At 50.5% G+C, this 26,057-nt stretch overlaps 2 protein-coding genes across 6 annotated transcripts in view; one reads left to right on the forward strand and one right to left on the reverse strand.

Annotated features, from left to right (window-relative positions):
- The window catches only part of LOC144888650 (uncharacterized), a 648,249-nt gene that overhangs the window by 488,992 nt on the left and 133,200 nt on the right, over positions 1-26,057 (forward strand). The window lies entirely within an intron of this gene.
- Positions 4,466-26,057, reverse strand: part of LOC137438820 (outer dense fiber protein 2) — an 82,944-nt gene continuing 61,352 nt past the window's right edge. For 4 of the 5 annotated variants that reach the window (XM_078767275.1, XM_078767273.1, XM_078767274.1 and 1 more), the window contains 4 exons: positions 24,359-24,459; positions 5,937-6,078; positions 5,604-5,729; positions 4,466-5,463 (listed from right to left, as the gene is read on the reverse strand). In XM_078767275.1, coding sequence (XP_078623401.1) covers positions 5,269-5,463; positions 5,604-5,729; positions 5,937-6,078; positions 24,359-24,459 — 564 coding nt within the window. In that variant the 3' untranslated portion in view covers positions 4,466-5,268. Of the gene's footprint in view, positions 5,464-5,598; positions 5,730-5,915; positions 6,079-24,358; positions 24,460-26,057 lie in introns of those variants that run through there. The other variant, XM_078767276.1, reaches the window with a different exon arrangement.

A 26,057-nucleotide genomic window follows, 5' to 3' on the forward strand; every position in this document is an offset into this window, starting at 1 on the left:
CAGATCTTGTGCGACCTGTAGGAATATTTGGGGGACAGAGCACAGAGAGAGCTGGGGGTGCAAGGCCGGAGAGGAGTCGGTAGAAGACAGAAAGACCACCTACCTGCCTGCGGTGAGTGAGTGAAAGGCCCTCAGAGATAGCTTCATCGCGGGAGATTCCAATAATTCTGAAAGCTTTGGTCTCAACAGCGTGAAGCCGAGCTAGGTGTGAGGCAGGAGCACTGGCCCATAGGGGAGAACAGTATTCAATTGAGCTGCGGATGAAAGCCTTGTATGTGGTGAGGAGCTCAGGTGTGCCGAGGAAGGACTTCGCACGACGGAGGATGCCCAGTCCGTGACTGGCTTTGGAGGCCAGCTTGGAAATGTGGTTTTCCCAAGAAAGATCATGGCAGATAGTGAGACCCAAAAGCTTGAGCGACAGAACTTCTTGGAGAGGATTGTTGAGAAAGTAGATGGGAGGGTTGTCCAGTCGATCTTTTCGGAGAGACATAGTAAGAGTGTGAGATTTGTCAGGATTGAAAGACATGTTCCACTTGTTTGACCAGTCTGTGATTTTGTCCAAGTCTTCAGAGAGTGAGGAGGCTGCAGACTGCCGATCTGAGGGAAGAAGAATGGAGCGGCAGAGAGTGTAATCATCAGCAAAGAGATAGAGAGGATTTTCAAGAGAGTCAGAGAGATCATTGATGAAGACCAGAAAAAGCACAGGGCCCAGAACACTGCCTTGGGGAACTCCAGCCTGAACAGGAAGAGGAGATGAGAGAAACCCATTCAGGGCCACACGTTGACGATGACTAGAGAGGACGTCTGCCAGCCATGCGTGGAGATTTCCATGGATACCAAAGGAGGAGAGTTTGGTGAGCAGAGCGGGGTGCCAGACCGTATCGAAGGCACGTGATATGTCGAGGGAGACAGCTCTAATTTCCTGTTTGGCATTGAGGACCTCCATCCATTGTTGAGACAGCAGAAGCAGCATGTCCAGAGTAGAGTGACCTGGTCTGAAACTAAATTGATGATCAGAGATCAAGCCATTGGAGAAGAGGAAAGATTTCATATCCGAAGCAATGATGGATTCCATGACTTTGCGGATAATTGGGAGAAGGCCGATTGGTCTGTAGTTGCTAGGATCTGTTTTTGCACATTTTTTGTACAAAGCGGTGATGTTGGCTGATTTCCAAGCAGATGGCAGTTGACCTTGAGCAAAAGAGAGGGTGAAGAGAACAGAGAGAGGGTGAGATAGAGCGGCAGAGCAGGATTTTAGGACCCGTGGGCTGATGCCGTCGGGTCCAGTTGCAGAATCAGAGTCGAGGGTTGACAGAAACTTTTCCACCTTGTCAGGAGGAAAGGACACGGAGTCCAGGAGCAGCTGGGTACGACTGGGTATGGTGGGTACAGAGAGGGATGGGTTTGGGACACAAGATTTAGAGGCAAACACAGAGTTGAGGCATTCAGATTTTTCACGTGCGGAGTCAGCTGCGTAGCCATTTGAGGTAAGGGAGGGGATGGAGGGGGAACAAACACCAGAAACGGATTTGACCAGACGCCACCAGGATTTGGAAGAGGGAGACAGATAAGAGAGTTCGGTCTTGAGAACGGAGAGATATTGTTTCCTGGCTCTCCTGAGGGTGGACACACACTTGTTTCGGGCTTTGTGAAAGGAAATGAGATTTCCTTCAGTTGGATTTGCTTTCCAGGAGATGAAGGCAAGTTGTTTCTGGGCAACAGCCTCACCACAAGATTCCGTGTACCATGGACGGGAGGAAGGGCATGACAACTGAAGACGAGATGGGATAAATCTGTGCATGAGAGAGAGCAATTTACTTTGGAAGAATTCCCAGGATGAGTTGATGTCAGAGGTGGTAGAGATGGGAGACCAGTCCAGATGATTGATGGCTGCTTGAAGACCGTGACAGTTGGCCTGAGTGAAATGCCAGACTCGTCGACGCTGAGCAGGCTCCTTGAGAATGGTCAGAGAGATGTCCACTTTAACAAGGACATGATCAGATGATCCGATTGGAGCAGAAGAAGAGCAGCAGACATTTTCAGGGAAGTTAGTCATAACCAAGTCCAGAAGAGAAGATGCTCCGTTGACCGAGATCCGGGTCGGGAAATTGACAGATTGTGTCAGTCCCAGTGAGTCGCAGAAGTCCTTTGCTGAGGAGCCATGGCTGGTGAGAGAGGTACCCACACCCAGCCAACTGGCATGATGACAGTTGAAATCACCACATATGAGGAAGAGAGAGTTGGGATGAGTAGATAGAAGTTGGTCCATATTATCAGACAGCGAGATGTAGATGGAGTCATCACTGTTTGGTGGACGGTACAACACACATATGAACAAGAGGTGGGAGCGAAGGGGAAGCCGTAGCCAGAGGTATTCCTGGGGGTGAGGTGGAGAGAGTGCAGTGCAGGGCGAGTGAGGAAGAGAGTTTTTGATAACGATAGCAACCCCACCTCCAGGACGAGGCTCAGGTCTATCATACCGGAGGAGGGAGTAACCCGGGAGAGATACTAAGGAATCAGAGACATCATGAAGGAGGAAAGTTTCTGTTAAGCAGATCACGTCTGGTTTGACAGAAGCAACCTGTATGGAGAGATCAGTTAAGTTTGAACGAAGGCCCTGGATGTTTGAGGTCCATACCGTTAATGAAGAGGAAGGGGGAGCATCGGATACAGAACAGGGGGGAGGAGGGGTAGGCTAAGATGTGGAAGAGGTGGAAGAGGTAGGGAGAGCTGTTGAAGGTGTGTCAGAGATTTCAGAATAGCTCGGAGAAAGGGAAGGATGGGGCGGACAAAAGGTTTGATGGTGATTGGGTGAGGCACAATGAGGTGTTATTTGAGGAGGGGAAGAGCGAGGCAGAAGGTTGGGGGAGATGGAGGTGAGAGTTGGAAGGGGGAAGAAGCGGGGAGGACGCTTTGAGGAGTGGGAGTGAGAGGGGGGAAATTGAGAAGAAATGAGGGTGGGGAGATTTGGAGGGGAGGGGTGAGGGAGGAGTCTAGGAGGGGAGGGGCGAGATGGGAGTCTTGGAGGGGAGGGGTGAGGGGGTAGTTTAGGAGGGAGGGGGCAAGGGGGGAGATTTGAAAGGGATGGGTGATGGGGAGGATTAGGAGGGGAGGGGTGATGGGGAAGATTTGGAGGGGAGGGGTTATGGGGAATATTTGGAGGAGAGGGGTGAGATTTGATTTTAGAAAGTGTACGATTAATGGGAAGCGAACATTTATTGCAAAATGAGTTTCTTGTGACCTTCGAGTTAAAAATACGTTTAAGGACGCTGGATGGAGGATGGAGTGCAGGAGAGTTTAGGGAATGTAGAAAAAAGGCACTATAGGAGATGGAATTTTTTTTTGGGATGAATAGATTTGGTGAGCAAGTCGAAAGCAGCCTTTTAAAGAAGAAGAAGAAAAAGGTGTTATAATATATGACGGAATACATAACTTGAGGGGAAAGTGTAAACATTGAAGGTTAATAACAGTGAAAACTATCTTGGGAAATGGGGGAGAAACACGTGGTCGAAGAACGAACGAACGAATAAGAATGAATAAACGAATGAGAACAGAGAAGGAAATGTTTTTTTTGTTTGTTGAGATTTACACAAGGAAGTAGGCTATGGGGTGAAAAGACTGGGAAATACAGAGAACGAAAGTTATTGGATCACAAACGACGGACCGCCGAGAGAAAAACAAAGCCTCAGGGTTGTACACTGTACAAGGCCTCAAGACACACACGAATTAACACGATTTTCAATACAGGTATGAAAGATTTGCACCGAAAATCTTCCTCGGGACACAATATACGTACACACACCATAAAATAAATACAGTTATAACGAAAATACAAATGGGAACAATTACTTAACTTCGATTTCAAATCGCTCGCGACGCGGCAAAGGCCTTGCTCGCGACGCGGCAAACAGACGATTAATTTATGAAAGATAAACACCGAGAAACTTCCAAGGTGCACACTATACCTTCACACACCGAATGATAAACACCGTTTCGACAAAATACAATTGTGAACAGACTTAACTTTGAAAACGTGGAGACCGTGTGGAGCTTCGAGAATCGCTGCCGCCGTCTCCAAGATCTCGCGAGATCTCAACGTTCATTAGGATAGTTCATTTTTATCTATAATATAAAAGTAACTTCCACATTTTGGTTAAGTCGCCCCATTATCGTGCGACAAGGCGGTGTGTGCTGTGGAGCCACTATCTAGGTTAAGTGTCGTGTGATCTGTGCTTCCTGTCTGAACCTGCAAGGGCTAGGTAAGGAAAGATGAAGGCACCCCCGAGAGGGTAAATACCCCCCCCCCCCCCCCCACGCCACCCGTTTAACTTTCATCGACCTCTTTCTTGACTTCATTGAAAATCCCCACTCCCTCCCCCCCATGGGTGGCACAATAGTGCATATTAATTAAGTAGAAGGCCAAAGCCCCATTTTTAGAACCATGAATAAGCCTATTGTTTGCTACTTTATGACTTTCAGAGTATTTAATAATTCTGGTCTTTAGCATCAAGTTACAAAAGTTCAAAATCGAACTCGTAAACAAGTACTTCCATTAGTCCCGAGGTTCTTAAAGTCCTGCTCAGTAATTACGTTTCTGTTAGCTGTGACAAAAGCTCAGTCCAAGTACCAACAAACAATTCAGTCTGAGGTCTCCAAATTAAAATAATAAAAGCGTAAAGTTGCAAACGGATTAAAGCACCGGAATTAAACATTTAAACATGAAACGAATCATTGGCAACATCCTCAAAGTATCCGTGACATTCGGCTCATGATTAAAAAAGTGTTCCTGTTTTTTCAAAATAGAAAAATACTATCACGAAGGCACACGTGGACGGAACTTTCAAAATGACCATGAACCAGAGCAACACTGTTAACATAGGAGCAAAAACTACAGAAAACTTTGAAAGGTTAAATGATAATCCTGAGACTGAGTCTAAAGCACAAGTTGTTAAGACTTAGAAATAATACTATACAAGAACAAATTTCATTGGTTGGCTGGAAGTGGTATGGGAGAGGATCACACAAAGAAAGCGAGGTCATCCGCGGCCTAGTTCGCAGGTCGAAATAAATTGGACTCAGCTTTAGACCTGCATAACTCATGATGCTACATCTAAATTCTCGGACTCAATAAGTTCTGGAACATGGAGTGCTGCTCTATAAACATGTCCTCCATACCTTTTGAGATCCATTTTTGTGGCTGGTCACCAGGTTTACATGCTGGTTTGGATGAGTATATGCAGTAGGACCAAAGCTTTGGCAGTGGTGGCGTTAGAGAAACGAGCGATCTTGAGACTGGGATAGCGATTGTGAGCGGGCCCGTTGTGAGACTGGGATATCCCCGAAGACCGACGCATAGGACGCCTTGAGGAAGTCCACATAGGAGTGCAGAGAGCGTATGGTACTCTCTGCATGCTCCAGACGGTCCCGGATATCCTGAAGCTTGGATTGGAGCCGTCTCTCCACCTGCATTCACCCAACCACCCCAAAAGCAGATCTTAAAAATTCAGGAAAAATTTTCTATCAAACGTATCTTTCCTCCCGCCCCCTTCACACCAAGTGCCTTTTCCCACACCTGCCTCCTCAATCTCCCCTCCAAAACCTACGTCGAGCTTCTCACGGCGTAGTGACGCAATCGCAACCCTCATCCGGCTGACCTCAGACTCCAGTTCAGAGATTTGTGATGCTGCTGCTTTCTCTTTCACCATTGCTCGCTCCCGAAGCTGTTCCACCTGAGAGGTTTCCACAAAATGGGAAAGGAACTCGAGTGGTGAAGAGAACAATATGTTTGCAAATAAATCAAGCTCATCTTGAATCCAACGTTTTAGCAAAAACTCCATCAACACGACCTTTCAAAAAGCACTTCGACTTCTACTGAGAAATTCTGATAACTCTGCAGTCGTATCAAGTCTGCACACCTATGTTAACCACTTGCTGACCTCGCCTCGTGCCTCTGTCAGACCACTTTCCATCCGCTGCCTCAGCTCCTTGACTTCTTTGGTACGCTCCGTCAGCTGCTCCCGGCACTCTTTCAAGGTGGCATTCTTCTTCGCCGTCTCCTTCTCCCCATCGCAAGCCTGCCTGCATGATCGACACAATTTTGTTGTTTAACATACAATTACATATTGTGGAATTAATTACCAATGTAAGTCAATAAATAAAGTGAATTTATTATTACTAAAAGTACATGTGTGTAGTGCAATTGTATTGGGTGGGATATTGCAGTGGCAATTGCAAGTAATACCTGACTTCCCCATGTGTAGCGCTAGTAATTGTGCTGCAAAGATGGCTGCCCCACTACCAGTGTGCACCATCATGAAGCAGCGAGGTATCATCAGGTTTTTGCTTAGAGAGGTTGTCAAACCATGTGCCATGCTTTGGAAAATGAATCCACAATATGGTTTGAACTGTAAGTTGTAGAAAAATGTGAACAAATGGTTTCAAAAAGGAAGGACGAGCGTGCACAGTGAACAACGGCCTAGGCAACCAGTCTCTGATGCAGAAGACAGCGTGGCCACGATTTATAGTCCAATACGTGAGGACAGGAGTGCACCAATAGATGACATCATAGATCTGGCTCATGGTATAGTACACACTGTAATGTACAAAATCCAGTCTCAGAGTTTGGGACGAGGTGGAAGTGACAGTGTAAAAGTGAATCAGGCACCAAATGACATCATTTTATTATGAGGTCATCTATAAGCCTGTATTATTATTTCTTATGCAGCCTGCAGCTGCTGGTTGCATCATTGCTGGGAGCATGACCTGCGCTGCTAATGCAGTGCCCCGTTTCCTGCAAGCTGGTACCCATTTTGCCGACCTCGGAAAGATGACAGGCTGAGGCAACCCACCTGGTGTATTTAATGGCACAAACTCAAGACCTTAAGATCTCAAACCAGCCACCTTAATGTAAAAAATAAAAGATTATGTCAAAAATAAAAACATAACATTTCATCTTGAGGCATTCTCTTGTTTGAGTGGCTCGTTCTACAAGCCTATTGCAAAACACTTTTTTCGATACACAATCTAGGCTCATGGAAGAGTGAGGTGATGGTGGGAGGGGAGTGGGGAGAAGGAGTGAAGAGGTGCAATTGCATGAGTGAATGCAATAACAGAATGTAGAAAAAGGAGGAGGTGGGATGGAAGGTTCGACAAGATGGGAACAGTCGAGGAACAAAGGAGTGGAAGTGAGCTTCAAGCCTGGATTTTGGGGTTTCATAAGGTGCGGGTTTGTAGAGGAACTGGAGATAATTGGAAGGATGACAGAGCAAAGGTAGCAAGACCAAAGAAGAGGTGGTAGAAAGCAGAGGCTGCCAACCTGTATGGGATGAGAGAACAGCAGGCCTTATGGTTCTATTTCTTCGTGAGAGATGCCAACAATGATGAGAGCTTTGTTTTCTTCAGCATTCAGGAAGGACAGGTGTGAGATGGGACACCAGCCAATAGTGGAGAGCAGTACACCAATGAGCTATGGAGAAAGGATTTGTAAGGTGCAAGAAGTTCAGATTTAACAAAGGACATGGCACAACAAAAGATGCCAAGTCCTCAGCTGGCTTTGGAAGCCAGCTTTGACAAATGGTCTCCCCAGGAGAGGTCAAAGGTGATGCTGCGATCTCAAAGTTGGAAAGACTGAACTTCTTCCATTGGTCGACTGTGGAAATAGATAGCCAACGTGTGTTCATTTGTCAATTGTTACATTATTGTTACAAACACAGAATATAAGATCTCGCACTGCAAATCATCAAATTGTAAACAAAACATAAACATGTAGGGACACACTTTGTTATGCTGGATCTCACTTTTATAAAGTCACAAGATCTCTGGGACTCCATTGTCATTAATTCCAGCATAAACATAAAAAAAAAATATATATATATATACATATATTTTTTTAATGTTTATGCTGGAATTAATGACAATGGAGTCCCAGAGATCTTGTGACTTTATAAAAGTGAGATTGTAGCGGTTACCGCTGGATGCACACAATAGCCTTGCACCGGCCAGAACACGGCCAGACGCGCCTCTCCCGGGCATGCCCGGACTCACTGTTCCCGGGCACGCCCGAACCTCCCGGGCACGCCCGGTCTCGTCTTTCCCGGGCATGCCCGCTCTCGCCTTTCCAGGGCTCGCCCAGAGCGTCCGGGCATGCCCGCTATCGCCTTTCCAGGGCTCGCCCAGAGCGTCCGGGCATGCCCGCTCTCGCCTTTCCAGTGCTCGTCCAGAGCGCCCGGCACGCCCAGCCTCGACTTGCCAGGCCGCAGCCAAACACGCCCGGGCAGGTCCAAACTCGCCTTTGCAAGGCTCGCCCTTGACACCCGGGCATGCCCGGTATACCTTTTGCCGGGCAAACTTCCCGACATAAATGTGTATATATATTGCTGCCCGATAAACGGGCTTTTGTCAGAATACCTGAGCTGTTTTGTTTCAATAAAGCAACTCGGACGAATTCCGTCTTTGGTCGCGTCACTTCTTTCGACTCGCGTTGGAGCGCAGCTCCTTCACTGGTGACCTACCGACATGGACACGGCAGTGACTCTTAAACTGCCTACCTTCTGGGAGGCTCACGCGGCTGTTTGGTTCGCCCAGGCGGACTCCCAGTTCGCCCTGCGAGGCATCACCGCGGACGACACCCGCTTCCACCACGTCGTGGCAGCGCTCGGTTCCGCCACCGCGGCCCGCGCCCTGAGCCTCCTCGAGCACCCGCCGGCTGCCGACAAGTATGACGCGCTGAAGACGCTCCTCCTCGACGCTTTCGCCCTCTCACCGGCGGCACGCGCACGGCGCCTGCTCGACCTGCCCGAGCTCGGCGACACGCGCCCGTCCGAGCGCATGGACTATATGCTCTCGTTGCTCGGTGAGCACACTCCGGGTTTTCTGTTCCGCGAGTTGTTCCTTCGCCAGCTGCCTCACCCGGTACGCCTCGCCCTGGCTGGCACGTCGATCACCGATCCCCGCGCCCTCGCCAGGGAAGCCGATAAGATCTCCTCGGCGGGCCAACACATCGGCGCGGCTACCTGGAGCCTGCCGCCGTCCGAGGCGACGCCCACGACGCCCGAGCGCCCTGCGCGGTTGGAGGCCGAACTGCCGGTGAAACTGGCGGCCGCCACGCCGCACCGACCGCTTCCGACACGACGGCCGGGGCCTCCACCTGACCAGGCGTGGTGTTATTACCACGCCAGGTTCGGACACAAGGCTCGGACGTGCCGACCCCCGTGCAATTTCGGCAAGTCGGGAAACGGCCAGGCCGGCGTTCATTCCCAGCCATGAGCGCCGGCCACTCGGGCAACTTGCTTTTTATTCGGGACAAAGCGTCCGGGCGGCGTTTCCTTTGTGACACCGGCGCCCAACTGAGCGTCATACCCGCCTCCGAGCAGGACAGGCGGGACGCCGTTTGCTGCCCCTCTTTGGTCGCTGCTAATGGCTCGGCCATACGCACGTTCGGCCCGTGCAACGTCACCCTCTGCTTCGGCAGCCAGCGCTTTCAGTGGACCTTTGTGACCGCCTGCGTCCCCATGGCTTTGCTGGGCGCCGACTTCCTCTGCGCGCACGGGCTGCTGGTCGACGTCAAACGTCGTCGCCTTGTCAACGCAGAGACCTTCAGCTCCTTGGTGTGCACGATGAGCAGCTCCACGCCGACCGAACTGGCGTGCGCCCTCCCGACGGCGAACGAGTTCGCTCGCCTGCTCGCGGAATTCCCGGCCCTCACACGGCCGACGTTTTCGGCCGTCGCAGTGCGGCATGGGATCCAGCACCACATACCCACTACGGGCCCGCCGGTCTACGCCAGGGCCCGCCGCTTCGACCCGGCCAAGCTCGCCGTGGCAAAGGCCGAGTTCGACGCGTTGGAGCACCTCGGCATCGTGCGGCTCTCCAATAGCGCGTGGGCCTCACCACTGCACATCGTGCCAAAGCCGGGGGGCGGATGGCGCCCGTGTGGTGACTACCGCCGCCTCAACGACGCTACCACCCCCGACAGGTACCCGATCCCGCACATCCAGGACTTTTCCGCCCGTTTGGCGGGACGGGTCATATTTTCCAAAATTGACCTGATACGGGGATACCACCAGGTACCTGTCCAGGCGGCCGACGTCCCGAAGACGGCCGTCATCACGCCGTTCGGCCTGTTCGAATTTTTGAGGATGCCGTTTGGCCTCAAGAACGCGGCCCAGGCGTTCCAGCGCTTAATGGACGGCGTGCTGCGCGACCTGCCATTTCTTTTCGTCTATCTGGACGACATCCTCGTCGCCAGCACGTCCCGCGCCGAGCACCTCCTCCACCTCCGAACACTGTTCGGTCGCCTCAGCGAGCACGGCTTAATTGTCAACCCGGCCAAATGCCACTTCGGCACGACGACCGTTGACTTTTTGGGCCACCGCATCACCAAGACCGGGGCCGTGCCGCTGCCGACCAAGGTCGAGGCCATCACCACGTTCCCGCGTCCCCGTTCCATCAAGGCCCTACAAGAGTTCCTCGGCATGGTGAATTTTTATCACCGATTCGTGCCCCGCGCTGCTCAGCTCATGCGGCCCCTTTACGAGGCCCTCCGGGGCAAGCCGGCCAAGCATGACATCGTTTGGTCCGCGGCCTTCGCGAGCGCAAAACGGGCCCTCGCCGACGCAACGCTGCTGGCTCACCCGGTGCTCAACGCGCCCATCGCCCTCACTACGGACGCCTCCAACTACGCGGTGGGCGCCGTCCATGAACAATGGGTGGACGGGGTTTGGCAGCCACTCGCCTTTTTCAGCCGGCAGCTCCGGCCGAACGAGTTAAAATACAGCACGTTCGACCGCGAGCTGCTCGGTCTATTCCTGGCCGTTCGCCATTTCCGACACCTCCTGGAGGGCCGCCCAGCGCCCGTTCACAGCTTTCGTCGACCACAAGCCGTTGGTCTACGCAATGGCCAAAGTCACGGAGCCTTGGTCGGCCCGCCAGCAGCGCCACCTCTCCGCCGTGTCGGAATTCACCACGGACATCCGGCACGTCGCCGGCAAAGACAACGCTGTGGCCGACTGTCTTTCTCGGGCCAGCGCGAACGCGGTCCACCTCGGCGTGGACTTCGCGCTCATGGCGGCCGACCAGACCACCGACACCTCGGTGCAGGCCCTCCGGGCGGCGGACACGGGCCTCCGCCTGGCCGACATCCCCTTCGCGGGCACCGTCCTGCTCTGCGACGTCTCCCTGGGCCAGCCTCGCCCCATCGTGCCCGTTTCCTGGCAGCGCCGCATCTTCGCCTCCATCCACGGCCTTTCTCACCCGGGCCGGAAAGCTTCTCAGAAGCTGGTGTCGGCGCGTTTCGTCTGGCACGGCCTTCGACGAAACGGTCCGCGACTGGGCCAACGCCTGCACAGCCTGCCAGCGGGCCAAGGTCCACCGCCACACCCAGGCCCCGCTGGCACCTTTCACCGTGCCTGCACGGCGTTTCGACCACGTCCACGTGGACCTGGTGGGTCCCCTGCCCCCATCGCGGGGGTTCACCCACCTGCTCACCATGGTGGACAGGACCACCAGGTGGCCGGAGGCCGTGCCCCTCACCTCCACCACCACCGCCGACGTGGCGCAGGCGTTCATCGCCACCTGGGTCGCGCGCTTCGGCGCACCGGCGGACATCTCGTCCGACCGCGGCCCACAGTTCACGTCCGAACTTTGGGGCGCGGTCGCCCGCCTCGTTGGGGGTCACGCTGCACCGCACCACGGCCTACCACCCCCAAGCCAACGGGTTGTGCGAGCGGTTTCACCGCTCCATGAAGGCCGCACTCATGGCCGGCCTTCAGGACGACGGTTGGACCGACCGGCTGCCGTGGGTCCTTTTGGGCCTCCGCACGGCCCCCCAAGGAAAACCTCCGGGCGTCCGCCGCCGAGCTCGTCTTACGGTCAGCCGCTCCGCGTCCCGGGCGAGTTCGTGCCCGACGCTACCAGTCCCTGGTCCGCCGCACACCAGCGCTCAGACCTCCAGGAGGGCCGCCCGCCGATTTGCCCCCGTGCCAACGTCCCGCCACGGTGGCCCCCAGTCCTACGTCCCCCCGGCGCTTCGCACAGCAGAGTACGTCTTTGTGCGTCATGACGCGCACCGGGGGCCACTCCGGCCGCCGTACGACGGGCCCCTTCCGGGTCCTGCAACGGGGCAACAAGTCCTTTGTCGTCGACGTTGGCGGCCGGTCGGACCGGATCTCTGTGGACCCGCCTCAAACCGGCGCACATAGACGTCGACCGACCACCACGGTTGGCCCTTCCTCCGTGGCGAGGCCGCCCCCCGTCCACAGTTCCCCCCCGCTCGACCACCCACCACCATGTCGGACCCCTCCCCACGACCCTCCAGGGGTCGCTTCAGCCGGGTCATCCGGACCCCCCTTAAATTGACCCTGCCGGTGCAGGTCGATTCTGGAGGGGCGTGTGTAGCGGTTACCGCTGGATGCACACAATCGCCTTGCACCGGCCAGAACACGGCCAGACGCGCCTCTCCCGGGCATGCCCGGACTCAATGTTCCCGGGCACGCCCGAACCTCCCGGGCACGCCCGGTCTCGTCTTTCCCGGGCATGCCCCGCTCCTCGCCTTTCCAGGGCTCGCCCAGAGCGTCCGGGCATGCCCGCTATCGCCTTTCCAGGCTCGCCCAGAGCGTCCGGCGCATGCCCGCTCTCGCCTTTCCAGTGCTCGTCCAGAGCGCCTGGGCACGCCCAGCCTCGACTTGCCAGGCCGCAGCCAAACACGCCCGGGCAGGTCCAGACTCGCCTTTCCAAGGCTCGCCCTTGACACCCGGGCATGCCGGTATAGCTTTTGCCGGGCAAACTTCCCGACATAAATGTGTATATATATTGCTGCCCGATAAACAGGCTTTTGTCAGAATACCTGAGCTGTTTTGTTTCAATAAAGCAACTCGGACGAATTCCGTCTTTGGTCGCGTCACTTCTTTCGACTCGCGTTGGAGCGCAGCTCCTTCAAGATCCTGTATATATGTATATATATATATATATATATATATATATATATATATATATATATATATATTATATATATATATATATATATATACCACATACATACATACATACAGGGTGCACCACAAGTCTGGAATCATAGGGAAACATAAGTGATTCATGGTTTTTTTCGTTTAAGAACGATTTTTTTTGTCACGGAGTAAGGAAGAACACATCCAGGTAAACTATGGATATATACATTCTTAAACGAAAAAATTCTTGAATCACTTATGTTGCCCGATGACTCCAGACCTATCACATATATATATATGCACCCTGTGTGTATGTGTATGTGTGTGTGTATATATATATATATATATATATATATACATATATATATATATACATATATATATATATATATATATATATATATATATATATATATTTATACATATACATATATATATATATACATATATATATATATATATATATACATATATATATAATATACATATATATATATATATACATATATATATATATATATATATATATTGTTGCGAATATGGAATTTGACCTCCATTATCCGCTTGTAAATATTCCCCTATCTTCTCCGATACTCCCCAACTCTCCCCTTACCCCATTCCCTAGTCCCATTGTCTGTAAACAACACCCATTAGAGCCGATCTTCCCCTTCATTCCCCCATTAAATGTCGTGCCCAGGTCCCCCGCACCACACGTAGACAATTATAGGACATCTTGCTAGTTATTCTTAATCTATGTCAGTTAAGGACTTGTTTCCATTAATTATGACTCTTCGTTGCACCAGAATGTGATGATATGGCACCAGTAGGAGTTTAGGACCTTCCCATACCTCCCCGCATCTCTTCCCATCATCTCAAGCTCCAACAACAACCACAACAACAGCGGCTATGCGTCCTCACTCCGGCTCGGTTGGCCGCCATTGAACATGTGCTCGACGGGGTTACCCAGAAGGGGGCTCCCTGTCGGCCCCTCGTCAAGGGCGGAGCCGGTAACCCCCGCACCCAATGAGAAGCCATGGGCCGATGCCATATGGGGCGGAGCTAACGAGCGAGGGCGTGACTCCCCGCCGGATATACGCGGCCCCGCGCCGGACGTGACGTGAGATGCGCCCCGAGCTTGGAAGGAAAAGACGCCACCCTCCCGAGCGCTGAGCGACCTCCCCAGCTTGAGACCAAAGTCGCGACCCACAAGCGCTGTGATACCTTCACGCATCTCTGGACACCACCGTACGTGATTCTGTCCCTGAGCCAGGTGCACCTGAGCCATCGACTGCCGCTTTCCTTGCCATCAAATCCCGTGTGAGTCAGCGTTGTCCCGTTTATCTGTGGTCTGTCTAGGGTTAATATAAGAGTGTGTCTAAGTGCCTACCTTCCTATGTTTCCCTCTTGTCCCTGTAATCTAACCTTTTTCCGTACGAATATACTTGAGAACTGAACCCCTGGTGTCGTATTGTGTCATTATAATCCAGCCGGGTGTCTTCTTTTTCTTATTGAGCCAGCATAGCGCGATTAGTCAACCCCGGGTGCAATCGGGGTAACTTGTACGGATACGGCGGCCATCCCGCTCGGCCCACCATACCATCAAAGTCGTATCTGTAACAATTGGTGTCGGGAGTGAGATTCGAGGCCCGACCAAATTTTGAAGGAAAAAAAAAAAACGAATAGAGGAAAAAAAAAAAATTTGGTCAAAATTTGGAGCGGCCGAAATTTGTTTTGTTTTACGAAACTCGAATTTTGCAAGTCGCGCTATGGCGGATCAAGACGGCTGGGGTCCGGTAGGGGAGAGTGAGGTAGGGTCGATCCAGGACCAAAATGAGGGACAGGAGGAGAGCGAAGCAGTGAGGGCGGCAGGTTCGCAAAATAGCGCCGTCACGCACGAAGTAGCGGGCGCGCAAAATGGCGCGCTCGCTCACGTGGTTGAAGGGTCCCAAAATAGCGTCGCCGCGGAGGGCGAGCCTGCGGTGGCGGCTGGGGACGCTGGGCAAACCGGGTTTGACCTCAGATTATTCTTGACCCAACTGAATGCAAAAATGGATAGGATGGAGGGCCAAATGAGGGTTGATAGTGGGCGATTAGAGGGCCAAATGGGGGTAATGGGAAACCAAATGGGGGTAATGAGGGACGAAGCGAGGGCTCAGAGTGAGCAAATGGGGGTAATGAGGGACGAAGCGAGGGGTACCAGTGAGGGGTTAGACAATAATTTTGAGGAGTTAGACAAGAAATTTGGGAAGATAGACAATAATTTTGAGGGGTTAGACAACGGGATAAAAGAAGTGAAAAATGGGTTAATGGGGGTAGAAAACAGAATGGCCGCTCAAGAGAATCAAATGGAAGGGATGCAAAAAGGGTTAGAGGGGTTAGAAAACAGTATGGAAGGCAAATTGAGGGACATGAGGGACCAAGCGGAAAGGGAAGTTAAACAAATGGAGCAGCAGATAGAGGGGGTCAGAATGGGGGTAGAAACCAAACTGGATGCTCACAGGGAGGAAATGGAGCAGATGAGGGTGGCATCTGGGCAGGAGATGCAAGTGATGGGAGAGGAGATCAGAAGAGGAGTGAGTGAGGAGGTCGGAGGAGTGCGCGAGGAGGTGAGGCACTGTAAGGAGCACATGGAGAAGGAGGTGAGAAAGGGGACTGTAAAATTGCAAGGTGGCATAGAGGACCTGACGCAGGAGGTGGAGCAGCTGACGGTGGGACAGACGGAGTTAGTGGAGCAGGTTCAAAGGAACACTGCGGTATTAGGAGGTTTAAAGGCGACACAGAAAGAACTAAAAGATGACTTGGTAGCGACGAAGAGGGAATGTCAGATGGTACGTGAGGGACTGACAACGAGGTTGGACGAAGTGATAGAGGTTATGGAGACGAAGGACCGGCAGGTGAGGACGCACATGGAAACGGTCAAGGTAGCCTTGGAGGACGAGCTTGAGGAGACGTACCGGGGAATAAAAGAGGTGAAGCACAAATTAGAAGAAGTGGAAGAAGGGATGAGTGAAATTAAGAAGCGACGGAGAGGGGATAAGAAGGAGATAAAGGAGGAGATAAAAGAATTGGTCCAAAGTCTGTGTTTGGATCGTGATGATGTGCTCATTAACCGGATGAGGGATTCGCAGGTGATGGAGGAGAAGCGAAGAGGAAGAGGACCCGGTGTAAGTGGTGACCAATATGGTCGTGCGTATGATGCGCCAGGGGATTTAATAAGCTTGGGGGTCGAGATGGACCCGGGTGTTCGTGAGAGGCCGTTGGTGAAGTGTGCGACAGGTCTGGTGTGCGAAAGAGGAGGTGTGCGAGAAAGTCCGACTCTGGGGTGTGTGAGGAAAAAGTGTGTACCAAGGAGTGAGTGTGCTGGCGAGAGTGAGTCGGTCGTAGCGTGTGTGCGAGGGAGCACATGGGAGCGCGGTGTGGTGAGTGTTACAGAGGGTGTGACGGGAGAGTGTGCGCAAGAGTGTGCGCGAGAAAGGTGTGTGACGGACAGGTGCATGAGGAAAGAGTGCGCTGTCAGAAGTAAGGAAGAGTGTCCACCTGTGGTGAGTGTTACAGAGGGTGTAACGGGAGAGTGTGCGCGAGAAAGGTGTGTGACGGACAGGTGCATGAGGAAAGAGTGCGCTGTCAGAAGTAAGGAAGAGTGTCCACCTGTGGTGAGTGTTACAGAGGGTGTAACGGGAGAGTGTGCGCGAGAAAGGTGTGTGACGGACGGGTGCATGGGGAAAGAGTGTGCTGTCAAGAGTAAGGGTGAGTGCGTTGTCACGAGTGGAGGTGAAAGTAGTGAGAGTGACAAGGAGCGTGAGTTAGTTGTGACAGGTGAGCGAGGATGTACACCTGGGATGGAAGGATGCACACCTGGAATGGTAGAGCGTGAGTGGGAATGCACGCTGGAGTTGGTGGTGAGGCACGTGGTTGGGTGTGCGAATGAGAGCACACCTGTGATTGTCACAGAGGAGGTGACTGAGGAGGGGGCGCGAAGCGGTGTTTTGGTGAGGTGTGCGACCAACGAATGTGTGCCAAAGTGTTCGGTGGTCAGGTGTGTGACCAAGTCTGTGAGTGGAATGAGAGTACCTTGGTGTGTAAGGAAAGGTACGACGAGGAGCATGGAGACGGCTGGATGTGTGAGCAAGGAACGGGCTGCGGGGTGTAAGCGTCCAGGTGAAGCATCGACGTTAGACGGGATAGAGTTTAGAACGACTTATAGTCGAATCGGGCCCTCGGTGCGTGCTGGGCCTCGCTTTGAACGGCCGCGTCCAGGCTCCACTAGGCGGAGCTGGCAGCCCGATAGGAAGGGTCGTTATGGCGACCGCGTTTTGTTGAGACGTGCCGGCAGGTCGAGATCGGGACATTGGATGGCTCCACGCCGAGGTGGTGTGTGGGATCTCGGCACGGGTAAGCCCCCGTCCCTGCACCGAGTGCCGGACGCATCCAGCCGCCGGCACAAAACAACCAGCATCCATTGCTTGGCTTTACGAAGCCGGGCTTTGGACCTTGGACAGGGATTGGCGCACCGAGAGGTATTAGTGAGTAGACGGGGTGATGAGGTTAGTGTTTTGGACCCCAAATTAGAGAAAAACAAAATTTGATGATTGGCAAGGGATTGGCAGTAGTGATTGGCAGATGATGGGTAGTGATTGGCAAATTTTTAATTTGTTGCAATTTGATGTGCAAAATTGATAGTGAGAGACCCCCGATGTGGTGGGATGGCAAATCCACCATCCCTCACAGAAGGTGGGGCAAAGGAGCAATAGCTTATGGGGTGTATGGCAGTGAAAACTAGCCCGGGTGGGTTAGGTTATATCAATAGGGATCTAGCGAAGATGACCTTAGGTAACGTTAAGGTTAGTTAGTGACTGATACCTGTAGTGGGGACGCAGGTAGATTAGTGTGGATGATAATGACGTGGGAGCGCAATAGTTTAAAGGGACGACTGGGAAGCGCAAGTTTCAGAAGGGAGTAGTTAGCTGAGATGATGCTGTGTGTGTGAGAATTGAGCAGGTGTGATTGCACAGGGGTGCAACTGGACAGGTGTGTGGAGCAGTGTATGAGTAGTGAGTGTGTGGATCAGCGCGAATGCGCTTGGGGAGAGAAGGGTGCAGGTGGCACCAGGTGTGAGAGCACAGGTGTGCAGGTACCGGTGTGTGGAGAGAGTTGGAGTGAGTGGTACGGAGTGGTGTGCATGGTGCGAAGGTGTGGATGGGGGAAGAGTGGACCCCTTTCACGAGCACCCGGGGCGGGTAGTGTAAGTGTTAGGTAGAGGGTGCAGGTAAATTGTGGTTGGATATTGGCATTTGTGGTGCGGTTGCAGAATGGTGTTGTGAATGGGTGCATTAGTGTTGTGGAAATGGCTGGGCGTGTAGCCTGTTAGTGTGTGTAGTTGGTTGGGCACTCCACCACTGTGAGGATGTCGGCCAGGTGAGGCCGCAGGTGGGCTCTGGGAGCCGGTAGTTGTGAGTGGGTGCCTGAGGATCCCGGGTGTGGATCGGGCAGCCCAGTGCCAGAGAGGGCACGGAGTGGGGAGAGAGCCAGAGGGCCTTCCCCTGGTAGTTAGGTTAGGGTAAGGAGCAGGTAAGCTCGGAGGCAACTGCAGTGGTGGAGGTGTGCAGGTGGGTAGACCCACTGGGAGAGGTACACGCCGCAGCCCAGAAATTGTGCGAGGGCACCGGGAGATGAATCGGGGGAGTGAGACCCCAAATTGAAGAGCACCACAGTTTGGCCAATGGGAATTGGTTTTTAGAACCCATAGTGTAAGAGGGCCAATGGTTTGGCCGGAGAAAGACCCCGGGTAGTGTAAAGTTGTTAAAGTCATTTAGGAAATAGTTAGGATTAATGAACCTGTCGCACCATACGCAGCCACTTGCCTGTGGTGATGATGATGACTCCACACCTGTGTTTTCTTTGTTTTGTTGCAGGAAATGAAATTGCTGTTGGATTTGTGAGACGCATCACGACGTGGATGAGACATTGGGGTGATTCCATCTCTCCCTCCCTAGGAGGGACTGATGATGAATTGGTAATGGCAAATTTTGATGTTGAGTTAAAAATGGCAAATTTTGATGAGAGTTGAAAATGGCAAATTTGATTGGTTAGGAGGGAGAGAAGACGAATTTGGTTTATGGGAGGAACGGGGAAGACAGTAGGGATGTTTGTTGATTTGTAAAGTAGATGTTTATGGGTAGTGTTGTGTTTTGTGGATGCAGTAAGGGGTAAGGGAGGGGCCATGTAGGTTACCTGGTGGGGGGGGGGCGTACGATAGGAACGTACCTGTCTCACCTGGTTCCCATGTGCCCCCAGTGTGCATCACCTTACATTGCGTGCACTTTTGCGCCCTTACCACCTTACTCACTTGTTTCTTCTTTTGTCTCCCACCTCCGAGGATCTGGCTTTGGGGTAGAGAGAGAGGAGAGAGAGGTGCTGGCTACGCAGTTGTGGGCCTGCACTTTCGCTGCTTGCTGCCTGGATCGATACACCATATGGACCGCAATGTTTGTGGCCACCCACGATGGACCGCAGTTCGTTTGCGGCCAAGCACCACCCGGGGATGGACCTATGGGTCAACGTGGCACCTATGCCATACAGGTGAACCACTTTTAAGTAACACCAAGTGCACCACAAGAAGAGCAAGAGACACCTGCAGGGTTAGGGGTTGTTGAAGTTATTTTTATACCAATGAACAATGGTGACTGCACCGGATGGTGCTGACTGTGTGGTGGGGTGGTGCTTTTGATGCTGGGAAAGGGTGCTCTGCACGTTATTAAAGGCCGTCGGCCACAGAGCACTCGTGGGTTGGTGTATCGATGTTGGCAAGCGCGCTCTCTCTATGCATAACATCTGCATGTGTTCCTCCAAAAACAGGTCCTGGATCGTAGTGTAAATAGCAGCGTAGTCTTGTAAATAATGCTCCCTACCGGCTGTATGTTTAGTTTGAGGATTCTTTCCGGATTCGGTTATCCTGTGGGTGTGTTTCTGAGAGGAGAAGGGTGCAACGTCGCAGGGGGACATATTTACTCATTTGTGAATATCTATAAAACTGTCGCACTCAGGGTAGAGTTAATAGTAGAGGGAACTACATTGCGTGCCACACTAAAGTAGGTAAAAATTTATCGGGTCGGGACGCCCCGAGGGTAGAGAAGGGTGCAATGTTGCGAATATGGAATTTGACCTCCATATCCGCTTGTAAATATTCCCCTATCTTCTCCGATACTCCCCAACTCTCCCCTTACCCCATTCCCTAGTCCCATTGTCTGTAAACAACACCCATTAGAGCCGATCTTCCCCTTCATTCCCCCATTAAATGTCGTGCCCAGGTCCCCCGCACCACACGTAGACAATTATAGGACATCTTGCTAGTTATTCTTAATCTATGTCAGTTAAGGACTTGTTTCCATTAATTATGACTCTTCGTTGCACCAGAATGTGATGATATGGCACCAGTAGGAGTTTAGGACCTTCCCATACCTCCCCGCATCTCTTCCCATCATCTCAAGCTCCAACAACAACCACAACAACAGCGGCTATGCGTCCTCACTCCGGCTCGGTTGGCCGCCATTGAACATGTGCTCGACGGGGTTACCCAGAAGGGGGCTCCCTGTCGGCCCCTCGTCAAGGGCGGAGCCGGTAACCCCCGCACCCAATGAGAAGCCATGGGCCGATGCCATATGGGGCGGAGCTAACGAGCGAGGGCGTGACTCCCCGCCGGATATACGCGGCCCCGCGCCGGACGTGACGTGAGATGCGCCCCGAGCTTGGAAGGAAAAGACGCCACCCTCCCGAGCGCTGAGCGACCTCCCCAGCTTGAGACCAAAGTCGCGACCCACAAGCGCTGTGATACCTTCACGCATCTCTGGACACCACCGTACGTGATTCTGTCCCTGAGCCAGGTGCACCTGAGCCATCGACTGCCGCTTTCCTTGCCATCAAATCCCGTGTGAGTCAGCGTTGTCCCGTTTATCTGTGGTCTGTCTAGGGTTAATATAAGAGTGTGTCTAAGTGCCTACCTTCCTATGTTTCCCTCTTGTCCCTGTAATCTAACCTTTTTCCGTACGAATATACTTGAGAACTGAACCCCTGGTGTCGTATTGTGTCATTATAATCCAGCCGGGTGTCTTCTTTTTCTTATTGAGCCAGCATAGCGCGATTAGTCAACCCCGGGTGCAATCGGGGTAACTTGTACGGATACGGCGGCCATCCCGCTCGGCCCACCATACCATCAAAGTCGTATCTGTAACAATATATATATATATATATATATATATATATATATATATACATATACATATATATATATATATATATATATATATATATATATATATATATATATATATATATATATATATATATATATATATACATATATATATATATATATATATATATATATATATATATATATATATATATATATATATATATATATATATATATATATATATACATATATATATATATATATATACTGTATATATATATGCAGTCACGTAAAAAAGTAAGTACACCCCATGTAAAGTTTTGACTTTTTCAACATATTTCAACATACAGCTATTTGATCTTCATTTCAACAATATTGATCGATAAAGGTGATATAATATAACAAATATCATGAAACATTTACATTTTGTAGTCCATTGTATAATGTAAATGAACATAAATGCAAATTTCGCATGTGGAAAAAGTAAGTACACCCCTACATTTATCACTACTTCAAATACCTGTAATTAGAATCAGGTGCACCAGCTCAGGTGCAAATGATTAGAACATCGTTAGAGAGGATCTTGGAGGAACCTGTCTTATTTAAACCTCAGACATTTAGTTTGGTTTGCTCTTTGTTGTTGAAGTGTGTGGCGTCACCATGCCTAGATCAAAAGAGCTCTCTGTTGCCTTCAGAAAGAAGGTTATAGATGCCTATGAGTCTGGGAAGGGATTTAAAAAGATCTCCAAACATCAATCATTCGACTGTCCGGAAGATCATCTACAAGCAGTGGAGCAGATTCCAAACAACTGCCAACTTGTTCAGACCAAGCCACCCCAGCAAGTCCAGCCCGAGAGCAGACCGCAAGATGCTGAAAGAAGTCTCTAAGAACCCCAGAATGTCATCACGGGACCTACAGGTAGCTCTTGCCACTGTTGATGTCAAAGTGCACGAGTCTACCATTAGAAAGATGCTGCACAAATTTGATCTACATGGGAGGTGTGCCAGGAGGAAACCTTTGCTGTCCAGAAAGAACATCAGGGCAAGACTAAAGTTTGCCAATGAACACCGAGGCAAAGACCAGCACTTCTGGAACAATGTGCTCTGGACAGATGAGTCAAAGGTAGAGCTATTTGGCGACAGTACCAGAAGACATGTTTGGCGAAAACCAAAGACAGCATTTGACCACAAGAACCTGATACCAACTCTAAAGCATGGTGGTGGAAATATTATGGTTTGGGGCAGCTTTGCTGCATCAGGGCCTGGGCAGCTCACCATCATAGAATCCACTATGAATTCTTCATTGTACCAGAGGGTGCTTGAGGATAATGTGAGGCCATCTGTCGGAAAGTTGAAGCGCAATTGAAGGTGGACCTTGCAACATGACAATGACCCTAAACATACCAGTAAATCCACCAAGGAATGGCTGAAAAGAAAGAAATGGAAGGTTCTGGAATGGCCAAGTCAAAGCCCAGATCTAAATCCCATCGAGATGTTGTGGGGCGATTTGAAACGAGCTGTGCATGCAAGAAACCCCTCAAACATCGCACAGATGAAAGAATTCTGCATGGAGGAGTGGGCAAAAATTTCTCCCAGTCGATGTCAGAGACTGGTAGACAGTTATAAGAAACGCCTACTTGAGGTTGTTTCTGCCAAAGGGGGCAATACCACCTATGAGAGCCAAGGGTGTACTTACTTTTTCCACATGCGAAATTTGCATTTATGTTTATTTAAATTATACAATGGACTACAAAATGTAAATGTTTCATGATATTTGTTATATTATATCACCATTATCTATCAATATTGTTGAAATGAAGATCAAATAGCTGTATGTTGAAATATGTTGAAAAAGTCAAAACTTTACATGGGGTGTACTTACTTTTTCATGTGACTGTATATATATGTATATGTGTGTGTATGGAGTCAATTGTCGTGGAAGTGCACTGAACGGATCAGGATGCAACAGAACAAAAGGAACGGTAGAGAGAGAGTGGACTATGAGGGGACACCAACAGCGGAGTTGAAGAACAAGATCTGGGGATACTTAAACAAACAGGTAAGTCGGAGGAGGAGCAGTATCAAGTAAAACTACAAAACAATACTTACAACTCCATTAGCTAATGCTGCGACCACCTAAAAAGCAGGTATATCAACCAAATTATATTAAATCGACGGGTTAAGCAAATACCATGGCCACTCTCCTCTTTAATGGCGGCAATAAATGCCACCTTCATAGACTGGAGAGATCGGCCATGATGGGGGAAGCCTTTTCACGACCAGGCCTGAAACTGAAGCAGATTTGATCAGTAATTTGTAATTTGGCCAGGTTAGCAGCGATAACTGGCCTACTCTGTGACCACCAGCGTGCAGGATTTTTAACATCCACCAGCTAATGCTCGCAGATGGAACGGTTTAATGTCCGTTCTAAGGCTAGAGCACGTTGGTGATGCAGAGGCCAACCTGTGAAGGACCAAGCAAACGGTTTATAGTCGGGATGGAAATCAAACTTAATTTAGAAAGGCCACAGTTAAGCGCACCGGTGTACAATTAGTCCGTGGGCTGAGTAGGGTTTACATGCACCCCCCCCTCCCCCCCCCACAACTTAACTTCCCGGGTATGTCCATGTACCCCCCACCTTCGGGGTTAGGAAAAACCATGTTAACAGAAAAAAAACTCATTCCCTCATAGTTTGACCTCTGGTGACCTCATTAGTGACCTCATTTGCATATAACACATATCATTGTAAAGAGTGTCCCAGGACAAACATTTTGAGGTGTCATATGCAACCATAGGATGACGAGGTAAAAAGTTATGGCCATTTGAATTTCGCCTACCCCTAATTTTCGGAAATCACTGACACAGGGGGGGTAACATCAAAATATGCGTGGGAGGTACCTTGGGAATGAGTTTTTTTTCTGTTAACATGGTTTTTCCTAACCCCTAGGGTGGGAGGTACATGGACATACCTGGGAAGTTAAGTTGTGGGAGGGGGGGGGGGGGGGTGCATGTAAACCCTACTCAGCCCACGGACTAAATCCTGTTGGACATCAAGTTGGGTTGGGACATGGAAAAGAGGTCAACCAAATTTGATGTTGGACATCAACTCGATACTCTCCTTACAGAAGGACAGAATGTCCAGACATTCGTACATTGAAAACATGCAAAAAAACACGAAGGCTTTTGCTTACAACATCTGCCAAAAATAATATTTGACAGGTGGTACCTCAGTGCAGCGTCCAGGCGAAGTTGCAGTTGATGGTTCTCGTCCTGCAGGCCGTGGACACGCTCGTTTCTGGTTTCAGCCTCTACCTCACGTTGCTTCAGCTACGGATACCGTGACCCCGGGATTATGACCACATCTCTGCCAAGGACTTTCACAATACCTTTATATGCTTGCTTTGTACTCAATATTATGGTAAGGTAAAGTTAATTTTATATTCAACTAGATGGTATTCATAGAATACTTACCCTGTACAGTCAACTTGGTGTGAGCCAACTCTTCTATTTTTATAACGATTTTTTCCTTTGATCCAATATGGCTGCCAGACCACATGACCAATGACATCATAACTTTACAGTCTCTAATATAATTGTTGTGTAGATCACGCTCAATAAATTTCAAACTGATCAGACTAAGCTTTGTCCCTGTAGAATTATGACGTAATAATGCCGGTGTGTGCCCCGGTTTAGAATAGGTACACCGTATCCCTGCGTGTCGTAAGAGGTGACTAAAGGGTTGGCGTCAGGAAGGGCATCCGGCCATAAAAACATTGCCTCAAACAGGGAACCATGATTGTCATAGGGCCCGCAAGGCTAACCCCCGCTCCAGCGGGGAAAATGGCCTTAAAACGATCATTCAATTACGGCATCAATGATGTCATCGTTAACAACACCTATTCCCCACGTGGAGTTCTTTACAATCCTGACAGGAGTTCTATCCTGACAAACTGTTCGACTCAACCCTGACACCCTAAACAACTTCAGACCCATCTCCAACCTACCCTTTCTGTCAAAAGTTTTGGAACGCGCTGTAGCCACTCAACTTAAACATCACCTCTTTGCCAATAACTTGGATGAAACATTCCAATCCGGATTCCGCTCCAACCACAGTACTGAAACTGCTCTCCTCAAAATCACCAACGACCTTCTCCTCTCCTCTGACGCTGGCAACCTCAACATTCTCATCCTCCTCGACCTCAGCGCCGCCTTTGACACCATCAATCACACCATCCTCCTCACCCGACTTGAAACCACCTTTAACGTTACTGGCACTGCCCTCTCTTGGATTAAATCGTACCTCTCTGACAGACGCCAGTTCATCTCCATCAATAACTGCAAATTCCCCACTGCTCCCCTCCCCCAATGTGTCCCCTAAGGTTCAGTTCTTGGCCCCCTCCTCTTCATCCTGTACCTGTCCCCCCTTGGTCACTTAATCCGCCGTCATGGTCTCCAATTCCACTGCTTCGCCGATGACATCCAGCTTTTCATCTCCACCAAGTCCATCTCCACCACCACCCACTCTATCCTGACAAACTGCATCACTGAAATAAAATCCTGGCTTCAAATCAACTTCCTCAAACTTAACTATGATAAATCTGAAATAATCATCATTGGCCCAAAAACGCTCACCAAATCCACCCATAACTTTGCCCTCAACATCGACGGTTTCCCAGTATCCACCTCCCCTCACATCCGGAATCTTGGCATCATCTTTGACCAAACCCTCTCCTTCGACAAATACACGAAACAGATCACAAAGACAGCCTTCTTTCACCTGAAAAACATCGCCCGTCTCCGTCCATCCCTCTCCTCCACGGCTGCAGAAACCCTCATCCACGCCTTCATCACCTCCCGTCTGGACTACTGCAACAGCCTCCTCTTTGGTTCACCCTCAATAATCATCAATAAACTCCAATACATTC

Source organism: Myxine glutinosa, chromosome 13 (genome assembly GCF_964187855.1).
Source record: "Myxine glutinosa chromosome 13, kmMyxGlut1.1, whole genome shotgun sequence".
Taxonomy (NCBI): Eukaryota; Metazoa; Chordata; class Myxini; order Myxiniformes; family Myxinidae; genus Myxine; species Myxine glutinosa.